Source organism: Cnephaeus nilssonii, assembly GCF_951640355.1.
Source record: "Cnephaeus nilssonii genome assembly, chromosome: 13".
In the NCBI taxonomy this organism is placed as follows: Eukaryota; Metazoa; Chordata; class Mammalia; order Chiroptera; family Vespertilionidae; genus Cnephaeus; species Cnephaeus nilssonii.
This window is the reverse complement of record NC_137084.1, coordinates 81,286,276-81,301,993: the sequence shown is the minus strand read 5'-3', so window position 1 is coordinate 81,301,993 and position 15,718 is coordinate 81,286,276. Positions and strand designations below refer to the sequence as shown.

The window sequence follows — 15,718 nt, the reverse complement described above, 5'->3', positions numbered from 1 at the left end:
TCTCTAGGGTTATCTTGGCAAAACCTGGGAATGAGGAGTCCTAGTTCCCTTCTCTGATCTTGGGTAAGACACTTTGGGGAAATAAATTGTCTTCCTCTGTCAAATGGAGCTAAACAGCATCCTCTCTCCCCTCCTCCTCCTTCACACCCCCTCTCCCTGCACACCTCGGAGAGCTGGGTCAAAAGCACACCCCGAAGCAGCGGGCACATCCAGGTCGCCCCCTTTACCCTCAACGAGGGGACGCCCAGGCCCGAATTATCCGAGCCGCTGGGATCCCTTATCTGGACCCTGCCCGTGGCCAGGAGGGCTTCTCACCCTTGCCAGCTCCCACCACCGACCTGGCTCAGCCTGGGGCCCCGCGCCAGCCCAGTGTTGGCACTCAGCAGGCGCTCAGCATTTATTTTGTACTTGAGAGGACACCCTCATCAAGCCCTGTTCCCTTTTACACCAACTCCGTGCAGATTGGCCTAAGGAAGAAGCCAGTTTTTGGTGGTGAGAAAGCTGGGGGTGATAGGTCTTGAAGACACGGGAGATGAGCAGGCTCCGCACTGCTGCAGATGATGTCTAAGCAAGCCCACCGCCTGCTGAGGGAAATGCCAGGGGTCGGAGGGGCGGGACCCCTGGGGCCCCCAGGCTGGCCTGCAGAGGTGACAGGGCTGAAGGCAGCAGCTTTGAGCTTTGGGGTGGAGAGAGCGCGGACGGCACCCACGGATACAGTCTGGGTTTTATGGAGACTCCCCCACCCAATGGGGTAAACTACGTCTGAACGAGGCGAAGCGCTGTCCCCAGGTGACGGCCAGGAGATCCGGGCACCTTGGCAGGAGCACGGTGGGCTCTTGGCACTCCTGTGACACACGCCTGTGTGCGCCCGCAGCTCTGAGCCGGTGGGTGGCAGGGACCCCTTGCCTCCCGGACGCCGAACCCCGGTCAGGGTCCTAGGTCCGGGTCCTCGACCCTGTGCGTGCGGGGCTGGGGGCCGACTTGGGCGGCGCTCGCCCCCGGGGTGCCGCGGGGGGGCGGGGAGAGCGGCGCCTGGCCCAGCCCCGCGGATGACAGGAGCGGGGAGCCGGGAGGGAGGAGCCGCCGAGCGCTCGGCGAGGAGCAGAGAGCGGCGCGGAGTGCGGGCGGCTGCGAGCGCGGAGCGGGGAGAGGCTCTGCCGCACGCGGCCAAGGACCATCCCCGGGGAACCGGCCTCTGTATGGCATGTGGCTGGTAACTTTCCTCCTGCTCCTGGACTCTTGGCACAAAGGTGAGCCCGCGCGAGCCGCAGGCTGCGGGGGCAGCGCCGGGAGCGCGCGGGCTGACGGCCGGGCAGGGTGCCGGGTGGGGTGCCAGGCGGGCTCCAGATGTCCGGGGACCGACCCGCTGCCTGGCCCTGGGTGGGTGGCAGCGGGGACAGGGCGACCACCCGGAGAGGGGCCGGGTGAGAGTCCGCCCCGGGCCGCTCCGCTGGCCACCGCTCCTGCCGTTTTGGTGTCGAGGTGGGGGTGGGGGGCGCCCGAGCCCCTCCCCCGCTCCTCACCGGGCGCAGTTCTGCCCCGACCCCTCCCCAGCTCCCAGGCCGCTTCCTGCGGCTTGGGGGCGCTGGGACCCCGGGTGCCCTCTGAGTTGCCCTCCGAGTGGCGGGGTCCTCGGGCCGTGAGTGTCCACGGGAGCGCTCGCTTCCTCGGGCCTCGGACCCGCCGGCTACTCCTCCCCGCCCCCGCGCGCCTCCGCCGCCGGACCCCTGCGCCGCCCAAAAGGCGCCCAGTGAGCCGTGGCTGGATGCTCAGCAGAAGAGCTGGGGTCCCGAGAGCTGGGGTCCCTAGGAGAGCAAGTTGTTCTCCAAACCCAGAGGCCGCCCTCCCCAGCTCCCCGTCCCCCCCCCCCCCCCCCCCCGCCCCGCGCACCCGGGCTTCGCGGCTCCGCCTTAGCTACCGAGCAGCGCGCTCCAAGGTGCCAGCTTCTCCGCTCGGTGCCGGTCAGCGGGTCAGGCGGACGCGGGCCAGGTCTTCCGTCCGGAGCGGGGATGGGGATGAGGGGGAGGGGGCGTGTCGCTGTCCTGGGAGAGGAAGCGTTGCCAGGGCGGGTCCAGGTGTCCGGCGTGCCCAGACCTGCCGCTGGCGCTGCACACCTGACCCTCGGAGCGGCCGGGACCGGCAGTTGGCAATTGGAAGCGGGCAGACGTCCGGACCAGAGCGCCGGGCACCGAGGCGGCCTGGCCGTTCCGCGGGCGGCTCCCCGGCTGTGGTAGAGGACGCCCCGGGGCGCGCAGAGGGCGGGAGACCAGCGGCCGAACTCCGCGCCCTTGTGTGGGGAGCACACGCGCTGTGCGCTCAGCTTCCCGGGTTCAGCCCTCAACTTTTCTCCTTCGCGCCTGGGGGCGGTTTCTCCCCCGCCCCCCTTTGCCCAGGGGGTGACCTGGGAGGAGCGACGACTCTTGACCCCTGGGCGATGGGGGAAGGGCCGTCCAGCCAATGGCTGGCGCTCCAGGGGGTCCAGTCCTCCGTGTAGAGGCCCCAGGGTGCCGCGTCCCCAACCTGCTGTAGCTGGATGCTGCCTCTCCTGGCTTTGGGGGAGGAGGTAACCCCTATTCTATTTGTCAAAGCCAGACTGAAGGCCAAGGCACTGCTGGGGTTTGCCTGGAGGCCTGGTGAGGGGCAGGAGGCCGGGGGGGGGGGGGGGGGGGAGGGGCGGGGGGGTGAGTTTCTCAGACCCAGTGGGGCCGCTGGGGGCCACACCAAGCCTGAGCCAGGGTGGTTAACACCTCGCCCCCTGCACAGCACCTTCCTGTCCCACTTTCGGGGAGCAAGAAGGCGGTCTAGCGCTCAAGTTCCCCCCACACGCCTCTCCACACACAACCCAGCCTCCCTCTCCCAGGCTCTTCCTGCCTCCCCCGCCCCGCAGGCTGGCTCGGCTTGCAGTTTTAATTACATTAATATTAAAAATACATAAGGTGAGGAGCGGCAGCTTCTCTCGCGGGTTCTCTCTCACCCCCACCCCTTTTCCATTTTGTCTGGTGAGAAAGCGGGGCCTGAGCCCTGCACACAGAGGCCCAGCTTTGTCCTCAACCTACCCCACCCCCTCTTTCTGGGGACCTCCTCCTGAGCAGCCCAGTCCCAGGAGGGGAGGCCCCTGAGCAGAACCTCATGCCCCTCCCCCTCCCAGAAGCGGGGCATTAATAAATGAAGCTCCGCTATTCGATAGGAGGCGGCAGATGGAGGTGGGGGCGGAGAAGGCCCAGAGGACAACAGGGTGCCCAGGGGCAGCACCTTTCCAACTTGAGAAGGAAGTTGCCCTGTAGGTCTAGGAGGTTGGGGTGCAGGTGAGGCAGCACCTGAGCGGCGCTGTGGCCTGCAGAGCCCTGGCGCCTGCCCTTCAGCGGCTCCAGCCTCTGCGCTGGGCTGGGCGCCTCGCCAGGCAGGCCTTCCTTTTGCTCAGAGCCTTGATTGGGTCTTAGGTGCCAGGTTGGTCCCCGGGGCCTGTTCACTTGGGGTGACGTGGGGGGGGGGGGGCAGAGGCGGCTGGGGGAGATGCGATGCGGCGAAAGCAGGGGAGATCGGGTTTGGCGTATTTTTCTCTCCCGTTGCCAGCCACCCCCGCGGCACCAAAGAAAATGTAAATGTGATGTTCAAGCCTGTTTCAGAAAACAATACCCTCCTGCAATAATTTGTACGTCCATCTGTGAGGAGCGGGAGGAGGCAGAGCGAGAGGAGAGGAAACAAGAGGAGATGGCTCATCCTCTGGATGGAACTGAGCGGTTACTGAATGTGTTTTAAGCTTCTGTTATTTCCATTCCTCTCGAAACACCTTTTATTTTTATTTTTATTTATTTATTCATTTATTTATTTACCTATTTATTTATTGGATAAAGACTGAGCTCCGACCAATTCCCCAAAACTGAACTGGGAAGAGATTTTAATAAGTGGCTATCGAGTCTCCAATAACGGTCTTATTATCACCAAAACAAACCCCGGCTTGGGCAGCCAGATGAACCCCGCCACGGCTCTCTCCGCTTCCATCCAGCGTGCCAGTATCTGTGTCGCCGGCATTTGCATTTTTACTGTGTAAAAGACCAGCTTCCCGGCAGTAAAATTCCTGTTTTCTAAAAGCCAAAGTAATGGGTTGCATTGATTTTTTTCATTTCCCACCCCAGCCTCTCCAATGGGGACTCGTGGTTCGTCTCTCTTGAGCATACCAAATTAAAAGCCTTCGTCAAACCATTAAGCAAATCTCTAACACTCTGTTCAGTGTCTAATTAAAAGAGGGGGAGAGGGGGGGATGTGTTTCAAGATCTTGAAATGGCAAACGCAACTCGGGAAGCAGGTGAAGGCCCAGTAAGCACTGGGGTGGGCGGTGGGCAGCGGCTCCGGCGGTAGAATTACACGGGAGAGACTGGAGCGGCCGTGGCGCCCCGCAAGCCTTTCCGACGCTGCGTATTCGGGGCGCCAGGCCGCTGCCGTTCCTGCATCTCTGCAGCAGAATGGGGCGCTCCGCGAGAAACAGAAAGCAAGCAGGCAGTTGACCCAAAGGCAGCACTTAGGTTAGCAGCTCCCGGGAGGGGAGAGGCTTGTGTTCCTGGATTGGCAGGTGGGGAGGACGGGGGTGGGGGTGGGGGTGGGCTTGCAGGCACCGGTTTGGCTGGAGATGTTTTGCTACAGGAGCAAGCCCCTAAACAGAGAGGTTGGGAGCCCCCGGGCACAGGGTGGGGGTCTGCCCCAGCATCTCATGGGCTCTTGGCCTCTGACAAAGGGGTGTGGACCTCAAGCCCCTTACCTTCTCCAGGGCTTCAGGAAACCCATCCTGTGACTTGCGTGGTCCCCTGCCGGGCCTGGTGGAGGATGATTTTGTTTGTGGATTCGTTGAAGGGAGGGTGGGTATTCAGAGAACGTTTTGTTTTTCGGGGTACAGCTCCAGGCTGGGAGATTCTTCCCTCCATCAGGATCTCGGAGGAAGTATTTTGGGGGACATTTGAAGCAGCTGAGAGGAGAGCCCCCACCCCTGAGTGCTTTCTCATCCCTGAGCACCATGTATTCCGGGGGCAGCAGGCCTGAGTGGGGTGAGCCACAGGCAGCAGAGATGGGCGGGTGCCAGGAACTCAAGGGCAGGCCCTGGATTTGCATATAATTTGCATTCAGATTTGCATGCTCACCTGCCCAGGCCAAGGGCCTCCCCCAGGAGCAGCCAGGCAGTGGCCTTTTCCTGGTAAGGAGTGGGGGTGAGGCTGGAGCGGAGGCCTGGGATTTGGGGTGTCTCTCTCTCCCCTGAGTGTTAGGCCTGCATGGACTCAGCACCGGGCACTGGCTCTGCTGCTGGCGAGGCGGCCCTGGAGCGGTTGTTGGGGTGGATGGGCGGTCATGGGCAGAGACCCCTATGGCCCACCAAACTTGGGGCCTGGGTTGTCCCTCTTGTGCTGTGGGAAGAGGAGGGTGAAGAGAGGGACTCGCTGGCAGTGGGAACAGGGCCAACATGAGCCTCCAGTGAGCGCACCCTGACGCCCGCCCGAGGCCCAGGGCTCAGGGCTGTGGCCTCCCCAGAAGCAGCCCCTGCTGGGAGGGGGTGTGGAGTGCGGGGAACTGTCCTTTTCCCTCCTGGTCTGTGGACGTCCGGCTTGGAGAAGGCCATGGCCTCTGTGGGGTTCGGGGAAGAGCCGGCCTTCGTGTTCCAGCGCCATGGAGGCCACGGTCCTGCGCGGCCCCCGGCGGGGGCAGCAGGACAGCAGGCGCTGCGGTCATAGAGGGAGGGGTGAAGAGTTGGGAGCCCTGCTGGAGGAGCGAACCCCAGGGCGGCTGGAGGGCTCCATTCGGGGAGGGGAGCCGGCTGGGATGCCCGCCTGGGGATGCGGCCTCAGGAATGGGTTTGTCTGCATTTCCAGGGCCTGAGCAAAGCCCGCCGGGCAGGTGGGGCTCGAAGGCCTCCCAGCGGGGTTCTGGGCATGGCTAAAGGCCAGCGTGCCCACAGAGGTTTCCGGGGGGGTGGGGGGGCTTTTAGGGAGTGGCTGGAGGTTGGGAGAGGGAGGGCCAGCGGGGGAAGCTCAGGATCCCTCTCACCGAGTCCTCCAGCCAGAGCGTGTTATAGGTTGGAGGGTGAAGAGAGGACTAAGAGGCCTGCGCCTCGCGGGTGGGGTGGGCCTCTGTGTCAGGCACACCTTCCTTCACAGCCTGGCTCTGCGCTTCCTGAGACTCCCGGCACTTGCGGCGTCTCCGAGCCTCGTTCTCCAGCTGTGAAATGGGGTTAAAGGGGACAATGCTTGTAAAGCAGCCAGAGCAGAGTAGGTGCTCAATACACGTATGACCTCTGCATTTGTTCGGCACTGCTCCCCCTCCCCCCCCATCCCCCCGCCCAGCAGACCGTCAGGTCCTGCCTCGAGCAGTTGTACTGGCCAAGCCACTGGCTTAGATGTAGCAATAAGAAAGACTGAGAGGTGACCAGGGCAGGGGACCCCCCTCCCCCATCACCAGGAGGTAGCCTGCAGGGCTCATCCTCAGCGAGAGAGCTGAGCCTGCGGCACCGGGCGTCCCTGGGACCCAGCACGCCCCTTCCCTGGCCATGGCTGACGGTAACAGCAGAAAAGGTGAGGGCAGAGGTTGGCTCCAGTCTTGGCTATGGGGGTGAGGCAAAGGCCAGCCTCCTACCTGCCAGAGGAAAGCTGGGATTGGTTGCTAAAGGTCTACCAGGATTGGACAGAGTAAGAACTGTCTGGATTTGATGCCATAAAGCCGGTGTAAATGGGCCACACAGGGTAGCGGGTGGCTTTCTCTGTCTCTCCTGCTGGGACGAGTCTCCCTGGGTTTTAGGTAGTTGTGTATAGAGAATACTCTTGACAGCCCATGACCTTGGGTGTCCCTGGACGACTCCACCCTCCATGACCCGGTCAGCCTCGGAGACACGGCATCTGACCCGGAGGCCAAGTGTTGCCCATGGCAGGTTGTGGCCTGTGCGCTCTCTGAGTGTGGGGCCGGCTGTGGGCACAGCAGCCCATGTGCCCTGTTGAACAGATGTTTGCCCAGGGCTGGGTGAGCATGAACAGTGTTAGCCTTGAGTACCTCCTCGGCCACCAGCTGCTATCCCCGCGTCCGTTCAGCCACCTGCCCCACCTCCCCATGCCCTTGCTCTGCATGATGCGTGCCCTGACCAGTTCCAAGATCATCGTCTTCATGAAGAACAGTCATTCCATGAGAGCTGCCTGCCCATTGAACTGTGTGTGTGAGTGTGTGTGTATGAGTGTGTGCTGAGAAAGAGCATTGTCCATGGGCCTGGAGAATGAAGCTTGGCCTAAGTTAGGCGGGTTACCTAAGAGTTCATGTGCCTCTATTTCCTAATCTGTAAAATGGGCACATCACCCCTGTCCCGACTGTCCCACAGAGCGCTTCTTACTGCACGTGTGGGAGAAGGATGAGGGGCATCCCTGGTACATCATGTGACAACACTTTGTACACCGAACAGGGTAACATGTAAACACACACATGTAAAAACCACATAAAAATCACTTTCAGCCTTGTGAATGCTCTGCTGAAAGAGGAGGTATAATTACTGTCATTTCCTCACAGGGAAGCGAAGGTCTCACAGCTGCGTGGGGCGGCCTCCCCCTTCCGGGGCCCCACGTCTAGAGAATGTTCGCAGCCTTCGCTTCCGTCCGCATGGGAACAGCTGAGGAAGCGCGTCCGGCTGCAGCAGCTTTCCGAGCAGACGCAGCCGATTCCCGCGGCCCGCGCCCAGGGGGGTGGGAGCCCCTCCCCGGTCCCTCCCAGGCCCCGGCGGCTTCCGCTCAGCCTCCGGAACCTTCCCAGAGGGCAAGGCTCCCTGCCCAGCACCCAGTCTGGCGGGGAGGTCCAGGAGCTCTGGGTCCTACCTTGTGTGACCTCATTTGAATGAGAGCAACAACTGGAACCAGGTCCTGAGAGGCCTGCTGAGTCAGGGTCCCGGCCACAGGGCTGCTGGGAGGGCGGAGGCCTGCTCTGGGGGTGGGGGAGAGGCAGAGGCCTTGCCTCGGGGTGACTGCATGGGCAAAGGTCTCCCAGGTGGAAGGCGCCCGCTCCCCCGCAGCTTCCCACCAGCAGTGGGTCTCCCCCGGCCCCAGCCCCTCCGGCCCCAGGAAACGCCTTCCCTCCCAGGCGTCATACGGCTCGACTGTGACAGCCACCCTTGGAATCGGCCCTGTCCAGGCCCGTGCCTCTGCTCACTGGTCCTCCTCCGCCCTCTAGGCCACGTGGCTCTAGGGGAAGCTCAGCCCGTGCGAACCGTGAGCGGTCATGGGCACACGTGCTGCCTCCTGGGCCTCTCATCCAGGCACCCGGAGTCCCTGCTCCCGCTCATGCTCCCTCAGGACGGCATTTCCTCTCCACGCTGCGTCTCCATTCCTGAGGTGCCGCTGCGGCAAGTGGAGGCGGGCCTATCCCAGCCGGGACACCAGGCAGGACAAGGCTCTTTCTCTCTCACACACACACACACACACACACACACACACACACACACACACCTGCCGAAGGAGAGCTGGGATTGGTTGCTAAATCTCTACCGGGATTGGACAGGGTAGGAACTGTCTGGCTTTGATGCCATGAAGCCGATGTAAGTGGCCGCACGGGTGAGCCCCATGCCTGGAGCGGGGTGGCTTTCTCGGTCTGTCCTTCTGGGGGGAGTTCCGCTGGGTTTTGTGCGTAGAGAACACCCTTGACAGCCCACGCCCTTGGGGTCCCTGGACGACTCCGCCCTCCATGACCCAGATGCCAGCGTCTCCACCGGCCCCAGAGCCCTTCCCTGAGGGCGATGCTCCGCAGACAACCCAGCCTTGGGGGGACCAGAGAGCCCGGGGCGCACAGGTCCACCGCTCTCGGCCTCACTCTCTCCATCAGGAACTGGCGGGGATTGGACAAATAATCTTTTAAGTCCCTCAAGCATTAGCAGTCTAAATCGAGGGGTCTGTGGGACAACTGTGCTGTCTGGCCAGCTCCCGGGGAGGCCCTCCGGCCACGAGGCCCTGGGACAGGCCCTGTCGGGAAGGGGCTGGAGGTTAGTCTGTTCATTGTCAGCTGTTGGCTCGTAATTTCTCCTGGAGCCAGTGGTGCAGGGCCTTTAGGCTGAAGGATGGTTGATCTTTACCGGGTCCTGTAGGTTCCTGGTTGCTGGTTACAGGAACTGTTTGTGCTAAGAATCTTTAAAAAATGGGGGGAAAAGAGCCCTGGCCGGTTTGGCTCAGTGGATAGAGTATCGGCCTGCAGACCAAAGGGTCCTGGGTTCGATTCCAGTCAAGGGCACTTACCATGGTTGCAGAGTCCTCCCCGGCCTGGGCCCTGGTCGGAGCACATGCAGGAGGCAACCAATTGATGTGTTTCTCTCACATCAATGTTTCTCTCTGTCTTTCCCTCTCTCTTCCACACTCTCTAAAAATCAATGGAAAAACATCCTCGGGTGAGGATTAACCAAAAAAAGAAGAAAAAAAGCACAATCATGTTTCTGATGGACAGAGGTGAGGTGCTTGGACCCGGGCCGTGCTTCTCGATGGGGTGGACAGCCTGCCAGGGGCGTTTGGAAATGGGGGTGGGTGGTATTTGGCATCTCGGTGCCTAGAGTAAGGAGCTGCCAGCATTCCATTGTGGAGAGGACGTACTGGGGATAAAGTGTTTGATGTCTGGGACAGTCCCAAGTAAATCAGGACTCTCATACCCCAAACTGCTGTCCTTCATCAGAGACCCCCTGTGGCATGTTCACAGCCTGGAGACAGGACACATCTGGGGTGCCGGCCCCTTGAGAGGCGCAGCTGTAGAAAGGGACCCGGGGCTTCAGGTTCTGCTCTCTCACTGTAACAGTGGCCTCGTGTGGCAGCCACATTCCGGGGCTGGTGTCAGGGTCAAAGGCACTGTAATGCAAGTAAAGGGTCTGCATGGTGCCTGGCAAAAGCCAAGTGCTGCAAAGACCCAGTGGGCACAGGCATGGTGAGGATGGTGACGCAGGTGCGCCCGGTGGGGGGAGCTGTGGACCGAAGGCACCGGACTCCGTCCCCGCTGCTCCGTCTCGTCCCAGGGAAGGACCAGCTCTGGCCGCCTACAAGCGCTCTGGTGCTGTCTGGGGAGGTCGCCTCCTCCTGCCGAGGGCCTGGACTCCGCCTGTCTCTAAGACACACACACAGTAGGGCTTCCGGATGCTGCAGCCGGACCCGCTCGCTGGGCTGGGTTTGGATGGACGCAGGGGGTGAGCTGGCCCCGCTGGCCGATCCTCTCTGGGCCAGTTTTTCCGGCTGTGGGAAGAGGACAGTGAGAGTGAAGACAGACAATATACCAGAGGTAGGTTTCCCGTTGTTTGTATGGAGAACAATACAATAATTAATAAATCAGACAAGAGCAAACTGGTTTGTGTGCTCACACTATAGACCTAGTTCCGCCTGCATGGGATTGGAAGACTTTGTGTGGAGATCAGCCTCGCCATGGACGGGAGCCTCACAGGTCCGCACGGCTGCCGGGCGGGATGGGCTAGCCCACGCTTTGTCCTGGCATGACCTCGATCGGCAGGTTAAGTCACTGCGGTGCGAAGGTCCTCAGGCCGAGCCAGGAGAATGCCCCCTGCTGGGAAAGGTGACCTGGGAGCCCAGATGGCAGATGCGTCTTTCCCCAGAGGAGGGCGGCCCTGCGGGAGACGGGACCACCTGAATCAGAAAGAGCGTCCTGACGGGCAGAGGGCCCCCACCTTCTGGTGGGTCCACACTTTACACAGCTGCAGCAGTGCTCAGCGAGTGACGTCTGAGCTTCCGTCTTTCCTTGTGTCGTTGTTATTAGTATGATTGTGGGTGAGAGGTACATGTTTGTTGAGGGTATTTATTTCACAGATCCTGCCTGTGCGCTAATGATAGCACTGATAACGGCAACAAATACTGAGGAACCATCACCACTGAACTCACCTACCTGCCAGCCCTCTGCACGGTCAGTGCTGGCCAGGTCACACCTGGCACACAGGTCAGTGCTGGCCAGGTCACACCTGGCACAGAGGTCAGTGCTGGCCAGGTCACACCTGACACAGAGGTCAGTGCTGGCCAGGTCACACCTGGCACAGAGGTCAGTGCTGGCCAGGTCACACCTGACACAGAGGTCAGTGCTGGCCAGGTCACACCTGGCACAGAGGTCAGTGCTGGCCAGGTCACACCTGACACACAGGTCAGTGCTGGCCAGGTCACACCTGACACACAGGTCAGTGCTGGCCAGGTCACACCTGACACACAGGTCAGTGCTGGCCAGGTCACACCTGACACACAGGTCAGTGCTGGCCAGGTCACACCTGACACAGAGGTCAGTGCTGGCCAGGTCACACCTGACACAGAGGTCACACTTGACACAGAGGTCAGCGCTGGCCCAAGGTCACACTGCTTGTACGCGGCAGAGCAGGGAATCACTCGTGGGAGCCTGGCTCAGGGTCTGAGTGGGTAGCCATTGTGCTGAGTGCCCGGTGCTGGGCTAGGCCCCGGGATGGAGTGGTGAGCGGGAGGGGAGCTCACAGCCTGCAGGGAGCTCTGCCCACTTCCCCTGCCTCCCTGCTCCCGAGGACCCGCTGTGCCCTCCCACCCTCATGGCTGTGCCCAGGCGGACGCCTCGCCCAGGCCCCTGCCAGTCTGGGGTGGGGGTGTGATAGGGCCCAGCACTGGCTCAGCTCCCGGGGAGGAGCCCCATGAGTGAGACCAGTCAGTGTCCTGAAGGGGGAGAGCACAGTGCCCCTACCTCCTCCCCGGGCAAGGCCACGTGGTGATGTCAGTCCCCTGGGGGTCATTTCCGATGATTGGGGATAATTCAGGGTGCACCTGGGAGGAAGCCTCCGTTGGCCAGACACCCCCCTCCCAGCCCAGGGGGCCCACTGGTGACGAATACCTGGTGTCCCCTTTCTTTCCACAAACGAATCCCCGTGGCCAGACGCAGGGCAGAGCGAGGGAGTTGATGCAACGGGTATTTAGGTTTCGGGGTGACCCTGGGGCAGCCAAATGCCCGGGGCGATTTCTGGTTTAAAAATATCGCTGTGCTATTTCCGCTCGGCTAATCTCGTGGCGGCGTGCAGCCTGTTCCGTGGCGCGGCATCGGGTGCTCCGTGCTACTCCGAGGAGATTAACTGCGCTTACGGCTGGGCGTCTGTCACCTCACAACCAAGCCCACGACTTCCATTTCCTATTAAAAACCCACTTTCCCCTCCGACCAGAGAGGCGCTGCTGTTGATCTGAGTGTCTCTCTTCCCACAGGAAGTGCTGCCCCTCTGCTCGCTCTCTCTGCACATGCCCACTCGGCTGGCCAGGGAAGCAGGAGCAGGCTGGGGAGCGAGGGAAAGGAGGCGTTTCCTGTCCAGGGATTTGTTCTCCAAATTAGGACTGGCCTCGGAGAGTGAAGGAGAAACCTCACCAGGCCCCAAGCTTGTGGAAGAAGGCGTCCGGGCTTGGGGGCCAGGCCGGCCTTGCTGGGTGCTGGCTCTGGCTCCGTCTCGCTGTGTGATTTGGGAAATTCCTCCCCATGAGCCTCTGCTCGCCCCTGTACATGCAGCTCCCAGGGCCCACCTCCTTCCTGTGTGTGAGGATTACGTGAGAACATGCCCTGGGAGCACAGAAGCCCGGGTGCATGCACACAGTAGGTGCTCTATTCATGGTAGGCTCCTTTCTTTGGAGAGCTCTGCGCCATTGGCCAGGCCAGTAAGCCATCAGGAAAATGGGTGTGTGGCCAAAAGGAAGTTAGGCACAGGCTCCAGGAACGCGGCTAATCTCAGTCACCCTGTCCTGAGCGACCACGCAATACGCACCCGGGAGGAGCCTGCAAACCTCCTCACGCGCCCACCACGGAGGGCCAAGCCCGCTGACTCCGCCTCCCCTCCCCAGTCCCACCCAGTGCTCCTGCCTGAAAGGTTTCTGTCGTGTCCCCCACACATGCCAGACCCACACCTGTCACCGAGCCACTGTGCGGGGGGTCCTCTGTCCAGGCTCAGCTCAAGCCCCGTCCCAGAGCTTCCTCTCTGATGCTGAGTAACGGACCTCCCTCCCGGGGCTCCCGTGGAATCTGTGCTCAGCCCTCTGCTCACCGCCCTGGCTCCGGGGGACCCTTTCTGGCCACTCCCCTCTCTGATGCCTTCCCCACACCCGGGGCCTGCTGACCATGGCTGCTGCTCCTGATCCCCTGAGGAACCAGGTCTTTCCTGGTCCCTGTTCACAAGGACGTGGGGGGAGGAGAGCCCTGAAGTGCGGGGGAGGAGGAGGTGAAGGGGTGGGAAAGGGCTTGGAGTCCCACAGGCTGCAGAGGGCGCTGTGCCCCGGCATCCTTTGCAGTCACCTTAGGCCTCCTGGCCCCTGGGGTGGGGGTTGCTGGGACCAGAATAGCAAGCCCATCCTTCAGACTCACACCTGGTCACGTGGCACCAAGCACTGTCACATCCTGTTTTACTGTTGGGCAGTCCTGGCGGTGGGGGGTAGGTAGGTGATGCAGTCCTCCCTCTTTTGACACCACGGCTCAGAGAGGCTAGTTGGCCTGCCTGAGGTCACACAGTTGGTCCGGCGAGCAGGAGGGAAGGTAGCTCTGTCAGACCCCCCGGCTCCGGCTGCTGCACACACTCCTGGCTCTTCTCGGGAGACTGAGGAGGGAAAGACCCACGTGAAGGCCACGCCAGCCTCAGTGAGGCCCTCGGGCCCGGCTACTCCCCTTCCGTGGCGAGGGGACTGCGTACCCACTGCTGCCGCAGCCTCTCACGGTGCCCTGGGGCCAGCCTTCACCTGGGCACGTGGCAGAGATTGGAGGTGGCTAGTGCCTCAGTTTCCTCTTTGTGCCTCTGCTCACGCCTTTCTCTGAGCCGGCGAGGTGAGACTGAATTCATGTTTATGGGAGGGCTTCTGGGTTTTGAGCTGACAGGTGCCTGTGGTGGTAAAATATGAGGGCCGATGTAAGCGCAAAACGCTCCTGTTTTACGCCCAGGGTGGTGTTTCCAATAGCCACGCGCTGTCAGCCACAGCAGCAATGCGTGGTTTGTCTGAGCCTCCCCAGCCCGGGCTCAGGAGACAGCAGCTCACATCCACGCGGGAGAACCAGGAGGCCGCTCTCCTTGGCTGTAAATCCGTCTTTCATCTGCCCGGCAGGGGGCTGGACAGTCCTGGTCAATCCATCAATTAGATCTTCTCACTGTGGCTGCTGAGACCCTGTCCTTGGCTCTGGCAGCCCCGAGGCCACGTGCAGGCAGAGGCAGGCGTTGAGGTCGGCGCTCCTGCGGGAGGGTGGGGGGGCCTCGGAAGGGGCTGTCTCACAGGCCGGGAGGCTGGGACAGAAGTCCAGCGGGAGAGAAGGAGGCTAGGAATGTGTGTTAGGGGTGTGTGTGTGGGGGGGGGGGGGCGGTCAGGCGGTGGAAGAAATGTTGGGGAGGAGAGTGCCGCCTATATTTTGTGGTTTGACTTGTCGTCAGCGCTGTGCCCGGCTCAGAAAGGGAGGCAACATTGGTTTTCGGCCCCGGATCCAGTGCGTATACTCGGTGTTACTTTGGGTAAGTTAGTTAACTTTGAGTCTTCATCTCCTTACCATTCTATGTAAAATGGAAATAGGATAGTAGCATCGCACCCTGGCCAGTTTGGCTCAGTGGATAGAGCGTCGGCCTGCAGACTGAAGGGTTCCGGGTTCGATTCTGGTCAAGGGTACGTACTTGGTTGCAGGCATCCCTGGCCCTGGTCGGGGCTCATGTGAGAGGCAACCAATTGATATGTCTCTCTCATATCAATGTTTCTCTCTGTCTCTTCCTCTCCCTCGCACTCTCTCTTAAAAAAAAAAATTCAGTGGGAAAATATGCTCGGGTGAGGATTAGCAACAACAACAAAAAGATTTTAAAAAAAGAATAAAATACTTAAAAAAAAAAGAATAGTAGCGTCGCCTAGGAAGTCCTGCAGATGAGAAATCGTTACCGGGGACATCCTCCTCCTCCTTCCACATGTTCTCACCGCCCCCAGTCAGTTCCGAGCTCTCTCCTCAGGAATCTCTCTGAGCCTCCCAAGCCCATTTGTCAGGCACCGGGCAGTCTTTCTGGGCCTCGATGGGTGCAGCTCCCAGCACCCACGAAGCTGCCGTGGTGAGGGGTCTGGTCGGCTAGGTAGTCTCAGGAAGCAGCCAGGACCCCAGAGTGAGGTTCCCTGTCCCACAGGCTGGGCACTGTCTGAAGTGCCGGTCCTACAGCCCCCACCCCAGGAAGGCTGTGTGTGTGTGTGTGTGTATGTGTGTGTGTATGTGTGTGTATGTGTGTATGTGTATGTGTGTATATGTGTGTATGTGTGTATATGTGTATGTGTATGTGTGTATATGTGTGTGTATGTGTGTGTATGTGTGTATGTGTGTATGTGTATGTATGTATGTGTATGTGTATGTGTGTATATGTGTGTATGTGTGTGTATGTGTGTGTATGTGTGTGTATGTGTGTATGTGTGTATGTGTGTATATGTGTATGTGTGTATGTGTATGTATGTATGTGTATGTGTATGTGTGTATATGTGTGTGTATGTGTGTATGTGTGTGTGTGTGTGTGTGTGTGTGTGTGTGTGTGTGTGTAGTTGTATTAATTCTGTCCCGGATGGTTGAATATGGAAGCTGGCGGCCAGGTGGTGCTTGAGGAGCAGGAAGTCCCCTGTGTATTGTGGCGGTGGCTACAGATCTCATGGTTAGAAATCGGACTCTGGGCCCAGCTGGCCTGCGTCCGCCTCTCAGAGCCCTCACTCACCGGTTGTGTGGTCTTGGGTGAGTGGCTTTGATCTCTCAGTAC

At 60.7% G+C, this 15,718-nt stretch overlaps 1 protein-coding gene across 1 annotated transcript in view; it reads left to right on the top strand.

The window, feature by feature from the left end:
• Positions 1–1,049: 1,049 nt before the first annotated feature.
• The window catches only part of DSCAML1 (DS cell adhesion molecule like 1), a gene marked incomplete at its 3' end in the record, with an annotated part of 336,958 nt that continues 322,289 nt past the window's right edge, over positions 1,050–15,718 (top strand). The window contains exon 1 of the mRNA XM_079788952.1: positions 1,050–1,250. Coding sequence (XP_079645078.1) covers positions 1,205–1,250 — 46 coding nt within the window. The 5' untranslated portion in view covers positions 1,050–1,204. The remainder of the gene's footprint in view (positions 1,251–15,718) is intronic.